The following is a 19,443-nucleotide window of genomic DNA, read 5'->3' on the forward strand; positions in this document are numbered from 1 at the left end:
TAGATAGACGAAAAGAATAAATTAGACTATAGAAACATACCTATATATATACAGTAACTAGCAGTAAGACAACTAGGTATTGCTGTTACCTATAGCACAAATTACATATAATAATAAATTATTAGAAGTAATAGAAGAATTACTATTCTCTCTAAATTATAGGATACATCTAAACCTCTTTACTAGAAGTCTAGACACGCTAATTTAGACTAAATCTGTAATATCCTTAGTAGTAAGACTAAAAGAAGTGCATAGGAAAGCGCTAGAAAATATTAGTAAGGCTTAAGAAAAAGTAATGTTATATGTTAACTAAAAAAGAAAAACAGCACCTTAGCTAAAAGAGGGGGATAAAGTCTATCTTCTTATAAAAAACCTTTACACATAAAGACTAACAAAAAAACTAGACTATGTTAAAGTTAGACACTTTTTTATTATAAAGCAGATAAGCCTAGTTAACTATAGACTTAATCTGCTAAAGGATATAAAGATCTATCTAGTAATCCACATATTACTATTAGAACCAGCTAACTCTAGAACGCCTATCTAGAAGAACTTCTATTACTAAGCTAATAGTAAAGATAAATAGGAAGTTAAAAAAAATAGTAATATATAAGGGAAATAGTAATTAATAAAGGTACCTAGTTAAATAGTTAGGATACCTAGACTTAGAAAATATATAGGAACTACCTGCGTATCTTATAAGTTGCTACTAATTAGTACATAAGTACTATAATTTGCTATAGACTCTTTAATTAAAATAAGAGTACTCTAGGTAGCTAGTAAGGCACATATGCTTATAGACGCTGTAGAACAGTTAGAATTAACTTCCTTAGCTAGGTCTAACTTACTAGCCTTAACTATTCTATTTACTAAATATAGCGCCTTTTACTATATGCGCTTATTTGCCTGTTTTAGGATTTTCTTTTTACGTAATAATTGCGTAATTACAGTTATAAGAAGTAACTTATATACTTCTACCTTTTTCTTATACTCCTTATAAGTATTATCTAATAACACCTAAGACATGTTTATATATAGCTTACTAGCCTTTATACACTTAGTATACTTTAAACCTTTTAGACTACCTAATATAATATAGCACTTATAGCTGCTAAAGAAATAATAATTATAAGGGACTTTAGTAGGTATATTAGCTTAATAGATTTCTAATATAAGATAGATATTGTAGGTGTATAAGAACATCTTAACTTACAGGTTACTAGATATAGGGATTATAGATTATATAAAACTCTAACAGACAATTACGTAGTTTAAGGACAAACTAAAGAGGAAGGAGGGATAGTGTTATAATCCTGTGCTAGGGCACAGCACAAACATAAGTACTAGCTAACTAAGACCCCTAACTCCGCCCTAAAGGAACAAACAGTAGAGAAGGACAGGACAGAAAGGGTTATTATATAACTACTTACTAATAAGCATAATATATATAACTGCTTATTAATAAGTATAAAATAATATTCTTGTCTATAAGCACCCTTATACATTTTATTAGACTAACTCTAGTTACTTATTAACAATTATTATATCTTCTTAGTATATAGTTAGTAGGAATATAACCCTTATAGTTTGTGTTTAACCTTATTAATTAAGTTTATCTTTAGAATCTTAACTTACGCTTAAACTAGACAGTCTACTCTGTACTATTCAGTGCACCCTATCTTTACAAGCTTTGCTTAGCTAATAACTCTAACCAATCTACCAGTACTCATCCCTAAGAACTAATAGAATTAGTGCTTACGGTCTTTAACTAAAGTACGACTTCAACAAATATCTCCTTAAAGTTATAGCTAGGCGTGCGCAGCTCTATAGAGGAAGGTAAGTAGTAATAGTAGGTAGGCGTGCGCAGCTCTATAGAGGAGGGGAAGTAGTAATAGTATAGGGGCGTAGGGGACCTTATAAAGGAGGGAGAGTAGTGCTAGCGTAGGGGCGTAGGCAACTCTATAGGGAAGGAAGAGTAGTAACAGCAGGGTAGTAAGCACAGCTAGTAGACAGACAAGCAGTGCTTATTAGGGAAGTTAGAGCAGCAGTAGTAGGATAAGCAGGACAATAGGGCATACTCTAGGCAGTAGTAAGGCGTAGTAAGTAGGCGCTTAACTTAGTTAATAGCATCCTTTAGATTAGGTTAGCTGTATACCTAATATAGACAGAAATTCTTATAGTAGTATAGGCCTAGACTACCTCTATATAGTTTATGCGCTTAGTCTAGAACTAAAAGGCTAAACCTATAGCAGCTATAAACTGTTAGAGGTAGGTATCTAGCTAGTTACTACTATAACGCCTAGACAACAGTATAGTAGGCAGAGCAACCTAGATACTAGGCTTAGTAGGGGAACAGGTAGTGTAAGAGGAGGTTAGCTGCTTTGCTAGTGTAGGGTTAGCTAGGGCTAGGTTAAGTGCAGCCTTATACACCTACTAGTGCTTATAGTAGGCACCTAGTAAAAATGTTATATTAGAAAGGAAGACCTATAGCAGTAATAAAAGGGGTAACCTACAGTAAAAGATAGGCTAACGCCCCTAGTTAGCCTTATTACTACCTACACCCTAGGTGCTAGGCGTCTTAATATAGGCGTTACTAGCGCGCACTAACACCTTAGCTACTATTAGTTAAAAATATAGGGCTAGAACAGGAACACGTACTTAGATATACTGCTTAAAATTACGCTAGGTGTAGTAGAGCTTAGTATTTATAGTAAAGAGGTTGTTATTATAAATATAAATGCGCTTACGCTTAGCGCAGGTACAGTAGGTCTTACTAGTACTAGAAACGTAGTAAGCTATAGAAGAAATTAGCAGGTAAGTAGGCCTATAACAGACGTAGGCACTTATAAGACTAGCTAGTAAGAATAGTAAGGAGGCGGCAGAGGCAGCACAGGACAGCGCTAGTAGAGATAGGGACTAGGTCCTTATTATCTAAGTTACCTTTAACTTTATAGTTACTTATATAATAGTAGTAAGCTTTCTATATATATAGTTAGGCCCTATAACTAGATTAGAAACTATAGATAAGAAATACTAGGGGTATGTTATAGGTAAAGGGGAGGGACTATAGCAGACTATAACTACCTCCTCTAAAGGGACTACTAGCTCCTTAACTAGTAGCCTAATAGCTATAACTAGAGGTAATAACAGATATAGTAGGTAGGGTAAAGGTATATATAGAAAATTAGGTAGGTATATTATAGGTAGGTTAGGTAGAAGTATAGAGTAGTATAGTATCTAACTTAGGCAGGTATGCTAGGTTAAATAAAAATAACCTAGGTGTGTATAGGGACTACCCTAGGTAAACTACAGACTAGACAAGTAGCTAACCTACTAAGAGCTAGACCCTTACGTAACTACAACTAGCCCTAGAGTTTACCTACTACTAGCATCTTCTAGGCTACACTAAATATAGAAAGGACCTAGTAAAATATATACAGCCTAGAAGAGATAGGGAAAGAAGGTATGTTATAGGCTTAGACCTTATTTAAGCCTTAAGTAAGACAGGGCAGTTACGTGCCCTATAGACATATTAGAAGGACACGTAACATGTTACCTTCTTAAGAGATACAATACTATATTAACCCTTATTACATCCTACCCTAAGGCTAGTCTATAACAATTTTGTTAGTTTGTGTGTTCTTTTTAATAAGATCTTTAAAATAAGATCAGATAAGATAGTTTGTTGCTAGGGTAGTCTGTGCTTCTGCAAATCTGAATTTTTTTTTTAACCAGAATAGGTTAGATAACTAGGCAGCGTGCAGCAACTAGATGCCTAGAGGCTCTAGGAAGCTTAGGATAGTATATCCTCGCTGGGTTAAGATAGATTTGAATGATTTTTTGGTGTGCAGGGCCCTATGTCCAAATTTCGCTTTGTTGTGGTATGAAGTGAGGGTGTTGCTCGCTTATGGAGTACGTTATATAGAATTGAATTATTCACTTTATACTGCTTTTGTTCATATTTAGTTATGCGGTTTTAGGGTTTTAGGTTAAGCCGTTTGATTTTTTCCACTCTGTCCGTAATCGTCACCCGTACCCCTCGATTTCCCTGAACAGATCCCGATCAAGTACGTCCAGAAAATTCAAGCACTTCTTCAACTCCATGGGGTCTTTTTAGCCCGCAATAAGTCACGTCTGTGTTTCCCAAGTTTTCCTGCATAACAAGTGTTGGCCGGTGTAACATCAAACAAGTCCGATTCGACCAGGATAACGATCTTCTCTGCCGTTGACATCGACTCTACTATTCCAGCTCGGTGTTTTGATGTAGTTCAAGCAAAACCCGACTAGGGCTCACAGAGAGGGCAAAGCGAGCAACCGAGCACCTGTGGGCTGGACGGCGCCGAGATCTGAAGGGGCGCTGACGAAGGGGTGCGACTGATAAAGTCGACTGGAATACTTACGTATCTTTGAAGATCGAAAGAGGGAGCCGTGAGATTCGTTTCGCAATCCCAACCGGGATGCAGGTCCATGCTCGCTGCAGCAAAGGCAGCCATGTTGAGACTCGCAAATTCCCTCCCATAGATGGCCACTGGGCAACAATCGGGGACATTTGTGCTGTTCAACTGATAGTGGCGCTGTATTGCCGTGCTTGCCAGCCGAGCTTGGAGCTCATCTAAAAAAGACGCGGGCTGCTCTGGCATTGCCATGATATGTTGGGTGATGAGGAAGGTGTCTACCCGGTGTGCCTCTGTGACATGCGATAGACATACCGCCGCCTGCGCCGTGATGCCAGGCTGCTCCATGAACTTGGCGATGAGCTCGAGCGATTGAGGTAGCTGCTCGGTCCAGAACCTGCGGGGGTCGATCTGAGCGAGCGCGGGGCGCAGGCATTCGTTAACCTTCGTGAGGAAATCTGCTATGCCCTTTTGATAGGCGGCAAGTATGCGGGTTATCGGTGCAACTACCTCCACGTTCATGGGGATGGGCTGTGCTTCTGATTCCACCAACTCCTCTCGAAGCTTCTCCATCTCCGCTTGACTTGCACCTGCGAGCTCGCGCTGCGCATTGCCGGCTTTGGTGTCTTGGAACTTGTCCTTGAGCCAGGCCTCGAGGGCAGGAACACAACCGGGGCTTCTGGGGTCTTGCTAGACCAACTCTTCGGTCATTTTCGCCTGGATCAAGGACAGCACCGGCTTGATCTTGTCGTATCGGTTGCTGTGGAAACTAAGCTTCTGACGGTCCTTGGCCCGATCTTTGTTCAACTGATCCATCTGAACCTCGAGCTCACGGATATGCTGCTGGTCGACAGTGAGCTCGGCGCCACCGAAGTATTCCTCTAGGTCGGAAGTTTCTGTGACAGTTCGGTGGCGAGGCAGAATGGTGTTGTGATGTAGGAAAGAGGGAGGAAGTGGGCGGGGAGGATCAGCTGTTGTAGTCGAGGTGAAGGTGGTGTTTCAAACGCTAGTTCGGTTTGATGTAGGCTCAGGACAGACTCGTAGAGCTGTGGATATGGAGAATATATCTGGGGAGGTACAAAGGTATTGTATTGTAGGAATGAGGGAGGAATTGGGCGGGGGGGGATCAGCTCTTATAGCGGGTGTGAACGTGCCGCCGCAAACGCTCTCTCACCTGCGCTGCGCTGCGCTGGCGAACGGAAAAGGCGGCCTGCATGCTCTGGACATGCTTGAAACTCGAAAATGCAGCTCCCGCAACGAAGGAAATGCGGTGGAATATATCGGGTGTGAGGAGGGATATTTCATGGGAGTACCGGAGAAAGCTGTCAAACTGTGAATGTCGCTACGAAGTGAGATTGATCCAGGTCTCTTGATCCCAAGTCACATCATCGAGCCAGCGCATGAAATCCCCATCATCCCCAGGCTCAAACAGAGGTGCTCCAAGGGTGGGATCGGCTAGCTGTTCCGCCTCTGCTTGGCCGCTTCTCGACAAAGCAGGACCTGGACCCAAGATGAGATCTAGTATCCTCTTCAGGAATGCCCTCCCTCGATCGCAGCTCTGATATCCATTGGCATCTGGCCTGATCGTTCCCAAGCACGACACAAATACGGAGAGGCTCTGTATTGTATCAGAGCGATGCAGCGGAAATGCCTGCGCCAAAACAGACGTAGGGTTTTGTTCTTGATGTAGCAGTTCCATGGCTAGAACTGCAGCGGCAGGAATCCCATGCACAGCTAGAATTTGAACAAAGTCGATTTGGAAATCCCGGAAGTAGTCTTTGCTGTCCACCAGCATGACTACCATCCTGAAGATCTCGGCACAGACGGACAGTAACTGCAAATTTATGTTCGTCAAATCGCAATGTACCTTCTTGCTCAATGTGCGCTGTAGTAGAAATTGGTGATCCAAACTCGCGAGTCGAATGACAACAAGAAACAGAAGCTCTAGCGGTGAGCGGTGAGAGTTCCAGGGGTCGCTGAAGTCGATGCGAAGGAACTCTGGTAGGTCGTCCCAGGATTTCAGTACCCGAGCCTCAATGTCTGCAGCACGGCGAACGATCTCTTCGGGAATTAGATAGCCAAGGGATATTTCCAGGATCTCTTCAGTGATCAGAGCATTAGTCGCAGAGATTCGCGCAAAAGTACTGCGTTGCACAGCGCCTTCTTGGTTCCAACCTTCCTCATCCAGCTCTGCAATCGTGGCCTGCAGTTCCGCTCCCTCTGACATCGTCTGAGCATCTGTCAGATCCAGCGGAATCTGCAGACGGCAGTAAAGCCTAGTAAGTTTCGGTGGTCGCCCAGCAGAAACAGCCGAGGTTTTGTCGTTGTTGTAGGCGCAGATGAACAACCGTTTGCGTAGTTCAGCAATAAAAAAAGGAGTGTGCTCGTCGGCAGTGATTTCTTGATGTAAGTTTGCACATTGCAATGCTGCAGCTAGTGCTGAGGTCTTCTTCCAGTTATCGTAACCTGCGGGAGACGTCAGTAGTGAGTTGCTATTGAAGATAGCAAAGAGCATTGCTTGTGATGGCTCACTCCCTCGTGTACGTAGCGAGCAATATGCGACAGAGTTTTCGTATAACAGCCACAAATACAAATCGTTGAGCACACCGAGAGTATCGCAGAAATTGGTGCACTCTTCTGAGACATTGTGCATACTCGCAGCTAAAGAAACTCGATGAACTGGGGCGGCGTCGTGGGAGCAGAACACAGGGTCGCCATCTGCATTGCTCTGTTAGCGGCCTTACTCAGTCGAGTGTCGAAGCTGTGATATACCTTTTAGGGACTGCGCGACAAGCGATACCAAAGATGCCAGGATACCAATCACTTCCCATCTGAGATCTGGACCAGTGACGCTCGAGCAAAATTCGCGAGGGGTCGTGTCCCGCTTCAGTAACCTTGACAGTGGCTTTGAGGTATTCTCCCATATCTGTGCAGACATTGCCTGCAGATCAGCAGCTTTCGAGGACTCGAGGATCTTGTGCCACGTAGACCACAGCCCTTCGAGGTATATCTTCACCATGGGTTCGATGATCACTACGCCTCCCGCAAACGAGAACCATTTGTCAATGTACTTCTGTATGGACGACAGATCTTTCAACAACACAAGGACCCTTACACCCCTATCGATGTGTGACTGCAAGATTCGAGATCCGCCCGTCCACCCGGGTGGTGACAAGCCAACAATCGACTCATTCTCCGCCAGAACTGCAGAGTGGTTGATGAAGGCAGCTCCTTTGTCAAATTCGAGTGCATCTGTGCCTACGATTTGATTTAAAACCGGCTTGGGATCCTCCTCCAATATTTGGGGCGAAAGAGGGCTGTCTGGACGATGAGACTGTGTACGCATAGAGGTGGCTACCGCGTAGTTCCCTTCCGAACGCACTGAACGGGGCAGTGGCGTGAAGCTTTTTGAACGGTTTGTGCGTTCAAGATGATTTAGGTATGCTTCTGATGCAGGTTTTGTTCCAGAAATGAGCCAGTGCGAAGCGTCGTCGCCCTCCATACTGAAGGAGCCCGGATCTGGATTTAGACTCCTCTTCGTGGCTGGCTTCGTCAAAGGGGCGGGGTGGTAAATACACTTCTCAGTCTTGCCTCTCTTCACGCACCTCCCGCAATTCGGCATCATGTGGTCGCATCGTAGCTTTCCCTTTCGACAAGGCTCGCATGCCTGCAGCTTGCCATTGCGGCGGTAAGTCATATTATGATGCTTCTCTATGTGCGTCGTCCTCAGACGGGCGGGAAACAGATTGCCAGTCTTCCTTCAGTCAGCATTGCTCAGATGGCAGCATGAAGCTTGTACTCGAACCATAGTAGATTGGTCGCCTCAAGGTTGCTACAGACGCTGGAGGTCTGTAAGCGTCGTGAAGGAGAAGGCTCAAAGCACGAGTTCTAGTGCACCCGCTCACTAAAACCTAGGAAGTGACGTGAGCTAGGCAATGCACTGGTGGTGAAGTGGAGGTGCTTCTATCGCAGTCGGCATCTCGGCAGATCTCCGCGCCACGCGAAAAGGCGCCCCTCACACTACTTCACTCGGCCACCGTCAGGTACATCAACATTTTTCCAACCGATTCCTGGCCCAAATCACTCGCCTACGCCCCGTATATTGCGGAAACGGTCGAGTCACAGCAGGTCACAGCAGATCCATCTATGCCTTGCAACATCACAATTAGTAGAACGACCACAAGTTGTTTTATTGGCATTAAGTAGGCGACTCAAGTTCCCTGAACACTCGCAGGCTGTGATGTAAAATTCAAGAGATAGCTGCCATTGCCCTCTCATGTATCCTCACGAGCTTTCGGTGGACATTCGGCCTGCATCTTCGTGCAACCGTTCCTTGACACATTAGGCTAGATAGCAGTTTCTTTCTTCGTAACCTTCTGCTCCTGCTCGACTGTAAGGTCCGTTCACAATATCAGGAAAGGATTTTGGCACAACCTACTAGAAGCGGTTGTGTCTTGTTCGTAGATACAGACTCTACTGGGCCTACTACCATGTTAGGGAAGAGATCGATACAAGCAATCTTCAGCTCTTCGGAAGTACTCGCAACAGATGTTCCTGCGTCTGGTACAGTCGCGCGTCAAAAGTTAGTTCCGCGCTAGCGTCCCTCCAACGCGTCAACCCAGCCACCCATACTTTTTGACCACCTACAACTTCACCACTACCACTCCGTTTTCCTTACTTTCTTGACCATTAGATGCAGAAACGCCGTCGCTTAAATTCTGTAGAGCGGGATTAGGCAATTGGGTGGCTACACGCAGGTGCAGGTACCCATAAAGTTGCTAGTCACTTTAGCTGTTGTGAGCGTACTATCTAAAATCTTTACAAACGTTTTAACACTACAGGAACTATACGCGATAGACCTTGCTTAGGCAGACCTAAGATACTATCTAATACGCAGAAGAAGCTCCTACACCGCACAACACAAAGGAATCCCCAGATTACCTACTCTAAGCTTGCTAAAGTCGCCCAGATTGCTCTACCTGACAACACTACTACCTATAAGCCTAGCAAGTTAACTATCTATTGTACACTTAAGCAATACTATATAACCTGTTAGAGGAGTAAAAAGAGGCCTAAACTTACTTATAGGCATACTCTCTAGTGTCTCTAGTTTACTTAAGAGTATTAGACGTTTAATTGGCGTTAGCACACAGTTAAGTTTAGCAATAAGTGCTCTGTTTAGAAGGGCTCTGGCTATAAACAGCAGTAGGTGTTTTGCTATCCTAATAAGAGATAGAAGCTAAGGATGATTACTGGGATCTCTACTAGTTGTCTACCTGCTTAGATGGTGTGGGGAGCTATATGGCTAGATGCACAGGGTAGACTACAGCAGAGTCCACTCATTATTATGGAGAGGGACCCTAATGCTCTACGTGGTAACGTACCCCACGGACGAGCCGGTCACCGGACGAGTCGGTTACTTTTGCCAAGCCCCCACCAAACTCCACCCCATTATAACCCAAAACAACCTAAATTAACACTGCAAACTGCAGTACAGTCTGTAATATTATTTAGAAACTACTTCTACCTCTTTCTTACACGTTCGCACGTTATGTCTAGTCTTACTGCACTGTCTACAGCGCCTTTAGGAAGGCTCACCCACTTCAGCGCGCACCTGCTTCTTTGCCTTCTTACTATTACAACGCACCCTAAACTCTTTTAGGGCTGTTAATTGCTAGCCCTCTTTAACTACTAGAGTACCTTCTTTCTTAACCTACTTTCTTTTGTGTGATTTTTGTTGTGTAGCTGCCTTATTAGCAGCTTAAAGCTTAGCAATCTTCTGTTGTGCTAACACTAGCTTATGCGCAATTATAGCTGCCCCCTTTAAGACCTTCTTAAACACTTTAACTATAGAGGTAGGCAAGCTATCTATATACCTCTAAATCCTTATCTTTACAAGCGTTAATTGCAACTCTAGTTTAAGGGTGTTGCTTGGGGTTTACAACTGCCAGAGCTTGTTATTAACAGGTAGTAGTGGTAATAGCGTGCGCAGCTTTATATTAAGGCTGCTTATAACCTATTATAGGTCAAACAGGACTAGTCTAGCGCCTTAGAACCCTCCCTAGATATTCCTAGAAGTAATTACAGCGTTGTAGGCGCGTATAAAGCATGGTAGGAACTCTATCTTTATAATATAGTTAATCTAGTTATATATAAGTATTTTAGCTTAGCGCCTATACACCTTCTTTAAAGCAGTAAAATAAGCTATATTAAGAGGCTGTGTAAGGTGTAATAAGTAGAGAGGTAAGCAAAAAGTAATTATCTTGCTATCCTTGCAGTACTGCTGGAATTTAAGAGAATTGTAGCTCTTATAACTATTAATAATAAGTAAATAGTAGGTGCTAACAGTACGCTCCTTTATATGCCTGTTAAAGTGGCTTATCTAGTCTAGACTAAGCTTGTTAGTAGTCTAGCCGTTATCAGAGACTCTAATAACCTAGTCTTAAGGCAGATCCTCTTCTTTGTACCAGGCAGAGAGGTAGTAGTAGGCCTTAAAGATAAGGAAGGCAGAAATAGCCTATCCTTTGGCATTAATGCCTACTATAGCCGTAGCCTACTCCCGGTTGCCTGGCTAGACTGCCTTTAGCCGACCTTATTGTTCTAAAGCTGTAACAACTGCTCCTAGGGAGATCTAGCCTATTATAAAGCCTGTCTTGTTAAAGTTGTATGTGTCTTTATCCTAGATGCTATACTTAGCTTTAGTGTTAGCTACTAGGCTAAACTAGCTCTGTAGAACCTTAGGATCCTTACAGAGGGCTCTCTTATAGTTATACTTGCAATTAAACTTAACTATAAGCTCTAGGTGCTGCTTAACAAACATACTAGGCCAGTTTGCGCTAACAGGACCTAGATTATGCTTAGCGCGCAAAGAATTAGCTATAGTAGCTATATCTAAGAGCTAAGAGGAAAACCCTTACGCGTCTAGCTTAAGAACATGTTTAATAATTACCTTCTTCTTGTTGTTATCTAGCTTCTGCAAGTTAGCTATAGAATTAGCGTGTAAAGGTTGTCCTACGTGTTAGTTGCTTAGTGTTGTTTAAGAGACTCTGTAGATAGCTGCAGCGCGTTACTAAGAGAGTATTGTGTCTTGTTTAAGAGCCTAAAGCGCAAGCTGTATCTGAGCTTCTTTTAACGCGTCTAAATAGTGTTGTTAAGAAGGCATTAGTATGTGAAGGGTAGTTTGGTAGGGGCTTAGCAAAAGTGACTAACTTGTCTGGTGACCGGCTCGTCTGTAGGGTACGTTAGCTATACCAGTAAAAGTTACATTAAAACACTTAAGTAAGGTCTCTTACCTTACTATTGTAAGTCTTAGCTTTTTATGCAGGATAACGCGTATATATATACCTCCTACGCTGTATAGACATTTATAGCAGATTACAACATTACAACTCTCCTATAGCTAGCTTACTTACCTAATCTTAACCTAATTAAGCACCTCTAGTGGCGCCTTAAACGGATAATGCATAAGCTCTACCTACAGTTTAACAACTATAGCAAGGCAGAAGAGCATTAGGATAAGTTTTGTAAGGCGTTAAAGGAGTGCTAGCGTCGCATCCTAAACTTGCTTATTAAGAAACTTATTAGTAGTATGCCAGCACGCCTAAGTGCCTGCAGGAAGGCAAAAGGCTGGTAAATAAAATACTAGTATAGAACAGTACAACCTCAAAATTTAGAGCGTTTTAACTATGTGTAGCTATCTCAATTGCCTCACAAAGTGGGGTGGTGGGCGTGGTGATGATGCGGGGATTCGCTTAGTGGAACTAACTTTTGACGTAGTACTGTAAATCTACACCTTTGTAGTCCATGACTCCCAGGAGTACAGTCAGTTCTTAGTACACAAACAGTTCTTTAATCTACATACTATTATTCAGTGCAAGGAACGCTGTATCTTAACTATTGCAGAACACTCTCAATGGATCAGATGGGAGCAGAGACAGGGCAGTAAGGGAGAAGTTCGAGGAACTATCTTCACCTCTGCTTATGTTTGCCCACCGACGTCTACCACTGTACTACTTAGTAGAAGGCTGAGAGGCCATTGGAAAGAGTACTAAAAAGTCAACAAGAGAGGTAAAATACGTAAATGATGGTAAGGTGAGCTGACGAGTGTCTGCTAAAGAATTCGTGTGCATAGTCAAAGATAGAACGCTCATAGCTTCCCCCTAGACTCTCAAAAAGTAGGCCAGCTTGATTACCTCGATTGTCCGGTCATACTTTTAAGATGCTCAGAAGTGTCTGGAGTGCAATTGTACGTGCTACAAATTTCTGCGGTGCTTGCAGGTAGCCTGTTTCGCCGTCAGACTTTTGCGTGATTCTGCCTACGCCTGGTAGGCGAACATCATTGGAACCTCTGGCACGTGAGATGAGCAGTGGTTGCGTCTAGTCAATGACACAGCTCGCAGATTGCAGTTGAATTGGGACAAGACCGGACGCCTGAACATTAGTGACACAAGGTAGGGCCTTGATCATGAGTTGCTCGCTCGTCGATCGACTACAACACCATAAGCTATCCAGGGGGTTCAACTTCTGCGAGCGCAACACCAGCGCGGGTTTCACTGCTAACGCAGAGCTGGATACTCTTGTTAGTGCTTAGGCAATGGTCTGATAAGGTTCAATCAGGTGTTGTCTCCAGGATATTGAATCGTAATAGCACGCCATACTTGACTTGATTTAGGCAATGTGCAGCCGGTGTTGTAGTGTGCAAATGCAGCTCCCAGCGCCTGTGTAGTCATCCAACCACTACCCCTTCCTCGCAATCGCCATAACGTCCTCTTCCAAATGCAGCCCTTTGAATTCAGTCAATATGTCAGGCAACCCTGCATCCTCACTGCCCCACCGCCTCTCCTTCGCCGCAACACCAATCATGAAGTTCTCTTCAAAAGCCTGGATCTCGAGCCGACACTCACCCATCCTGCTGTGCTTGAACCATACCTCCGCGTCGCTGACCCTTTCGCCCCACACGCCATGGGTACTACGCCGCGCTGGCGTACCGGGGTTGGGCGCGCGGACATGCTTGAACTCCAGCTGTGGGATCCAGGTCGCCAGCAACGCTTCCCCGTCGAGCTTGATGTACGCTTCTTTGTAGCACCAGAAAGTGTAGAAACGGCGGAGTTTGGCGTCGATCAACAAGTCGCTCGAGAACTTGCGCTCGGAGCCGTCTGGTAGTGTGATAGAAAGTTGCTGTCCCTTTGAGCAGCACCGATCATGTCTGCCTAGCATGTCAGGCGTGACTGTGGTGCCGTCGAGGAGCGGGAAGGGCGGGGCGTTATATTTCATGTCGAACGTCTCTTCGTGGCTGAAGATCTCGGCGTACATGTCCACCCACGCTTCGAAGCCCTCCGACTCGATCATGGTGCCTTCGTTGCGCTCGTTGACGCAGACTACGTCGACGCCTAGCTCGGCATCGAGGTCTTGTGTTTTACATCCCACGAGGACGACCAGTCCGGCTTGGTGAGAGACGTTGAATTCAATGGGAGCCGGGCCGTGAAGCGGTGGAGGAAGCAAGGCACAGGGTTTTCCGTGTTTTGGGTCGCGTTTGCGGCCGAAGCTTATGGACTGCCAGGGTATTCCGAGAGTCTTATGGACAAAGAGACGCTTGAGCAGGGCAGAGGCTAAGCTCATCTTTGCGTCGGCTACATGGTATTTTCGTAAAATGAGCTCTCTCTCTTCAGGGCTGATCAGAGCCAAAGCCTCTTTTGCCTGTGGCCATGCTTAGTCTGAATCGAGTCGTGTCCTCTCAGGCGTAGCCCCTCTCGAAACCAGCAGGTAGACGACGTGAGAGATGTATGCATACCGACTCTGCAATCCTACTCCCTGGCCATAATGTCCTAGTGTCCAGCAGCCAGCACGTGAGGCCGCGCCTCTTTCCCGCATCTGGGTCTGGATCTGCCATGTCGTGTAGTAGCGCAGAACCATGTTCTGTGCGAGACGTTACCGCAGTTGCAGTTGTAAGGCTATCCGCGGCAATGGAGGGGCCGATTTCTGACCTCGGAGAGGCGCTCCGATCTGCAGATGGGCCCCAGACTTTCTCTATCGATAAGCAAGCTGCTCTCCACTTTCGCCGCGTTGGCTATGACTCTGTAGACCTCACTGCACTGTCTATCTCACTCAGAATCTGCATTAAGCGAACATGACAGTCACGATCCCAGACTTCACAGTTGGCGTCCTCGCCCTGCAAGGCGCCTTCAGCGAACACGTACAGCTTTTGCGCCAGGCCGCAAAGGAATTGAAGCAAAGGAAGGGCGCAAACACCAAGTGGGAGTTTATCGAAGTGCGCACACCACACGAACTTGCGAGATGTGAAGGCCTGATCATCCCCGGAGGTGAGAGCACGACCATGAGTCTAGTGGCTGCGCGGAGTGGAATACTGGAGCCGTTGAGGGGGTTTGTAAAGTGGGTTTTCCACTAGCAGTGACAGTCTCTGGACTGAGCTGACTGAACAATAGAGTGCAGAGGAAACCAACGTGGGGCACATGCGCTGGCCTGATCCTGCTAGCAGAGAGCGCGAACCGAACCAAGAGAGGCGGGCAAGAACTCATTGGAGGCTTGGACGTGCGCGTGAATAGAAATCACTTCGGACGCCAGCAAGAAAGCTTCCAGGCCCATCTCAACCTCCCCTTCCTCGGGCACACCGCGGACAAGAGCGCCGACCAGCCGTACCGATGCGTCTTCATCCGCGCGCCTGTCGTCGAGAAGATACTGCCGCACGCGAACGGGGTTCAAGCAACAGAGGAAGAAAGAGACGAGACGGTCGTTGCGCCTAGCAAGACGCCGGTCGACGAGCTGGCGAAAGAACAGTTGACCAAGGAGGTAGAGGTCATGGCAACGCTGTCGATGAAGGCGCCAGCGTTGCAGCAAAACCAGGAGCACGACCATGCTGGGAAGGAAGACATAATTGCTGTAAGACAGGGCAATGTGTTTGGCTGCAGCTTCCACCCGGAGCTGACAGATGACCCGCGGATACATGTCTGGTGGCTGGAGGAAGTCTTGAAGGCGGCTGAGCGGAGGCAGACGTTCGAGCTTGCAGACCGTGCAAAATAGGTTTGTATGAGTACAGGCAGCGCATAGCATGGGCGAAGGCGTTAATACACTGAATTGTTAGATGGTTTGTACCTAGACCGGGCATGTTCTGTGCAGGAGCACAAACCCTCAAATCTTATAGTTGAACAGACGACGCCAGACTCCTTCCATGCAGTGGTATTCCTTTTGTCCTCTCGCCGTTCTTATCGCTCATCGTATTCGTCTGCGTACACTCTGCCGTAGCCACCTCGTCCAGGGTCATACTCATTGCGGTATTCGTCGCGCACCTGGCCGCCAGACTTTCCTCGCCCGTATTGCCTGCCCTCGGCGAAGCCCTCGTCCAGATCGGTGCGGATGACGCGCTCGTCGAGTTTTGTGCCACCAATATACTTCATGCAATCCAGCGCGTCCTGGTGTGTGTAGTATTCGACGAAGCAAAAGCCACAGGGCGTCTTTTGGAAGCGATCGAGGCCCATGACGAGGCGCTTGATCTCGCCGCACCTGGACGTTGGTCAGTAGATATCCTCGACGTGGCTCTCGGTAGTGTAAATGGAGTAAGGGGCTCAGAAGTAGAATCGCTTTCACCTCAAGTGCAACATTGTGCATCGGAGTGAGCTGGGATTAACGAATAGTGTGTCATCTTTGCAGGAAGGTGATATAGTGCAGGTCACAGACAAGGGAGGGCTTGACGTACTTTGAGAAGAGCTCGTGGATCTGCTCTTCTGTTGTGTAGAAGGATAGGTTGCCCACGTAGAGCGTTGTCGCGTCTTTCAGCTTGTCCTCGGGCTCAGGAGTGGGGCCCCTCTCGTCATCGTCACGATTTCTTCTGCGCTTCTGTTCAGATGTGTCAGTCCGTGCATGTGAGCTGCGGAGCTCACGTAGGCGCACCTTTGCTGTGGCATATGAACTTGGCTTGTCCAGGCGGTCAATTGTGCTTCTGATTGCCGGCATGACGATGAAGATTGTGCAGAATCTGTGAGGAGGATGTACGCGACTCGATTGGGCAGGTTGTTGAGACGGCTGCGCGAGATCCAGGTTGTGGTGGAGGTGTGGTGGTGGTGGACATGGAGAGCTTCGATGTAGCCGCATGACGCCAAGCCCTGCACGCGTCGAGCTTCTTTCACGGTAGCTCTCACTTTTGTTTGCGCGCCGCAGTTGACTCTCTCACCCACAACACGTACCAGACTCACCGCTACACTCACAAACACGCGGTGCACCGGAGCCGGCCGCCATGCCGAAAGTCCTCAGTTACACGCCAGAGTGGCTCTCGCGTCCCAGCCCCGGCTACCACCTGTTTGCGCCCAAGCAGAGCAACGGAAATGGCGCCGCAGCAAGGAGCAAGGACCTTGGCCCGAGAAAGACGATTGCAACAAGGGGCTCTGAGATATTCGTGGCCGTCGGACACGAGATTAGATGGGCAGATCTGGTCAACCTGAAAGAGGGCGCCTCGCCTGCATACCGCTCCCTCAGAGTGTCGATACCGCTCCCCATCACGCGACTCACCATCTCCCCCGCCGGCGATTACCTGGCTGTGTCGACATCACACACAGTCCATGTTGTGAGCCTTCCCGACCCCTCGCTCCTGGAATCTGGCAGCGACGACAGCCCTATCAAACCAAAAACCTTCCAGGTCGGCCCCACTGCCCATGTTCTCGAAGAGTCGCCAATCGCAACAACACTCTGGCATCCTCTGGGCTACCATGGGCGGTGTCTGGTTACCATTACAAAGGCAGGAGTGGTGCGACTGTGGGAAGTCAACCGTGCAGACAGGTCGACATTCAGCGAACCTACTCTCTCGATCGACCTGGTTAAATTGGCGAATGCGCAAAGGGATCAAGACGACCTCGGCGCCTCGAAATACGGAGCTTCTAAGGGGTTCTCTCCAGATTCAGTCGAGCTGGAGGTGGCGTCTGCTTGCTTTGGAGACTTCCCTGAGCAGGAGGGCGTGCATGGCTGGGCGCCAATGACGCTGTGGATCGCTACTGTCTTTGGAGATGTCTATGCATTGTGTCCCGTGCTGCCCAGCCGATGGCAGTTGGTCGAGACACCTGGCGCATTCACCTTTCTCCAAACATTATCCTCTTCAATCAACATCAACTACACCGAGCTATCAGAAGACAATGATGCGCCCAAGGAGGACGTCAAGACATCGGAGAAGCAGGTATCATGGCTCTCTGATATTCTGTATGAGGAACCGTTCACCGAAGCCTTACCCAACGGCGACTCGGTCAAGGTCTTTAACCGTCCGTCAAGCACACCTGCAGTTCCGCTTCTGCAGGGACCGTTCATGGTCGCGCCCCAAGTCGAGGATTTTGAGCTAAGCGACATGATTGTGTACTCTCTGAAAACGTTTTCGGATGGTTCGGAAGAGGAGGCCGCCGAGGGCCTACCAGCAGCTGTTGTGTGCTTGCTGACCGATAGCTGCAAAGTCCACGTTTGCATCGACTTGGAGGGAATTGTTGGGCGATGGCTTCCATCTGCAGAGGTGCGCTCTCAACACTATACTCAAGGCCTTCTTGACTGACTCTTTCAGGATGACTTCGAAATCACACAGATCGAGCATGATCTGATCATTGCAGAGACCATCACTCTGAAGGGGGACAGTGCCTCCACCTTCAATCAGACCATTACACCGGATGTGCACACCGACTTCTCCTTCTTTGTTTCGACCGCCAGTGGAGTTACGTATATCTCCATGGAGCCCTGGATACGGAAACTTGAGATCGAGCTCTCGGAGCCACACGCAGAAGGAGCTGACTTCCGTCTACAACGTCTGCTTGGGTCAGCGAGCAGTCGAGTTGAGCAGTATTTGGAGCGTCGACCGTCAGGCAACAGTGTTGAACAAGACGTCACTTCTGCTGTCATCGTGGAGGACGGAAATGTTGGCTACATGATCTTAACTACGGTCAACGATGAGCCCCAGGCTGCTCTGTTTGACGCCCCCGAAGATGGTATGGCTACGGAAGAAGAGCTCGCTGAATATATCGAGGCAACTGTCCCCCGTAAGGAAGTACGTGAGGCATGGCAACCCCCTAAAGAACTTTATGAGCCGTTTGATCTGCTCAGCTCGATCAACATTCCTGCAAGACACAAAGCCTCGCTCAGAGATGAGGTTAGGCTATCGCCCGCCAATCTTGAGCTACTGATGGACGTACATCGAGTCTTGTCCACGCAGACAGAGAAGCTGCAAAAAGCTGTCGCTGATTTGTTCAACCGCGCGACACGACTCCAAGACGAGTTCAGAGATCAAGTCTTTAGGACGGCTGAGGTCGTACCGAAAATCGACGCCGTCATTGGCAACGATGAAGAGCCATCAGAGGAAGGATCAATGTATGGCACCGCGCAAATCGACGATCGTTTGTTGCAGGTCCGGAAGAGACAAGATACAATCAACGCACGTTACGAAAGCCTTCGCCGGAAGATGAACAGTATTGGCTCGACTGAGCTTAGCGAGAAGGAGGCCGGCTATGTCGAGGAGCTACAGACGATGGAGAGTGCTGTAGACAAGTCGAATAGGACGCTGACCGATGATGTCGACGGGAGCGAAGTCCCAGCATGGCAGCGCTTAAACAAACTCAAGGAGCTCCACAAAACGCTTGCGAAACAGGTGGAGGAGACGTCTCAGGAGTCCCAAGCGGAGCAAGCGCATGCTTCCAGTGTGAAGGTGCCATCATACTCACGCAGGCAGGAGAACGAGTACATCCAAGAGTTGCTTCAGCGCAACACTGCGCTTGTCGAGGCTGCAACGACCCGATTGAGAAGTCTTGGTATTTCCGTACCTACAGAGACCGGGCACTAAGCAGTTGAAAATCATTGGATAGAAGAGTCATAATACGCAGCCGATCACACCGCATTCGACGAGATCCAGGCTTTTGCATGTAACAGCTGCGAGAAGATGTATGATAGTAAGACATAAATCTGGCAACTGGCGCCTCGTTCAGACGACTCGAGGGTCTGAAAGCTCCTACTACATTAAATCTTCACACTCGCGTCCATGATGTGCGGTTTTCAACTAATCATTGCTATCGTGTTC

At 47.1% G+C, this 19,443-nt stretch overlaps 5 protein-coding genes across 5 annotated transcripts, besides 9 other annotated features; 2 read left to right on the plus strand and 3 right to left on the minus strand.

Moving 5' to 3' along the window:
• Positions 1–1,792: part of a mobile genetic element that runs on past the window's edge.
• Positions 1,788–3,575: a mobile genetic element.
• Positions 3,576–3,630: a mobile genetic element.
• Positions 3,623–3,881: a mobile genetic element.
• A 1,855-nt stretch (positions 3,882–5,736) lies between these two features.
• EKO05_0000426 (uncharacterized protein) lies at positions 5,737–7,896 on the minus strand (the record flags this gene model as incomplete). Its single annotated transcript, XM_059635434.1, has 3 exons — positions 5,737–6,860; positions 6,927–7,112; positions 7,167–7,896. 3 exons carry the CDS (start codon positions 7,894–7,896, stop codon positions 5,737–5,739), a joined length of 2,040 nt encoding a protein of 679 aa, XP_059491417.1.
• Positions 7,897–8,962: 1,066 nt separating this feature from the next.
• Positions 8,963–9,774: a mobile genetic element.
• Positions 9,771–11,641: a dispersed repeat.
• Positions 11,632–12,170: a mobile genetic element.
• Positions 12,171–13,130: 960 nt separating this feature from the next.
• On the minus strand, positions 13,131–14,283 carry EKO05_0000427 (uncharacterized protein; the record flags this gene model as incomplete). The annotated part of the gene is made up of 2 exons (XM_038936485.1): positions 13,131–14,090; positions 14,185–14,283. The coding sequence occupies 2 exons, from the start codon at positions 14,281–14,283 to the stop codon at positions 13,131–13,133; spliced, it is 1,059 nt and encodes a 352-aa protein (XP_038802970.1).
• A 237-nt stretch (positions 14,284–14,520) lies between these two features.
• EKO05_0000428 (Pyridoxal 5'-phosphate synthase (glutamine hydrolyzing)) lies at positions 14,521–15,431 on the plus strand (the record flags this gene model as incomplete). The annotated part of the gene is made up of 2 exons (XM_038936605.1): positions 14,521–14,783; positions 14,837–15,431. 2 exons carry the CDS (start codon positions 14,521–14,523, stop codon positions 15,429–15,431), a joined length of 858 nt encoding a protein of 285 aa, XP_038802971.1.
• Positions 15,432–15,613: 182 nt separating this feature from the next.
• On the minus strand, positions 15,614–16,361 carry EKO05_0000429 (nuclear cap binding complex subunit; the record flags this gene model as incomplete). Its single annotated transcript, XM_038936947.1, has 3 exons — positions 15,614–15,911; positions 16,105–16,244; positions 16,299–16,361. 3 exons carry the CDS (start codon positions 16,359–16,361, stop codon positions 15,614–15,616), a joined length of 501 nt encoding a protein of 166 aa, XP_038802972.1.
• An 83-nt stretch (positions 16,362–16,444) lies between these two features.
• Positions 16,445–16,472: a tandem repeat.
• Positions 16,473–16,480: a tandem repeat.
• Positions 16,481–16,641: 161 nt separating this feature from the next.
• On the plus strand, positions 16,642–19,209 carry EKO05_0000430 (uncharacterized protein; the record flags this gene model as incomplete). Its single annotated transcript, XM_038936401.1, has 2 exons — positions 16,642–17,895; positions 17,944–19,209. The coding sequence occupies 2 exons, from the start codon at positions 16,642–16,644 to the stop codon at positions 19,207–19,209; spliced, it is 2,520 nt and encodes an 839-aa protein (XP_038802973.1).
• Between the last annotated feature and the right edge of the window lie 234 nt (positions 19,210–19,443).

The sequence above is a fragment of the Ascochyta rabiei genome, chromosome 1 (genome assembly GCF_004011695.2).
Source record: "Ascochyta rabiei chromosome 1, complete sequence".
Taxonomy (NCBI): Eukaryota; Fungi; Ascomycota; class Dothideomycetes; order Pleosporales; family Didymellaceae; genus Ascochyta; species Ascochyta rabiei.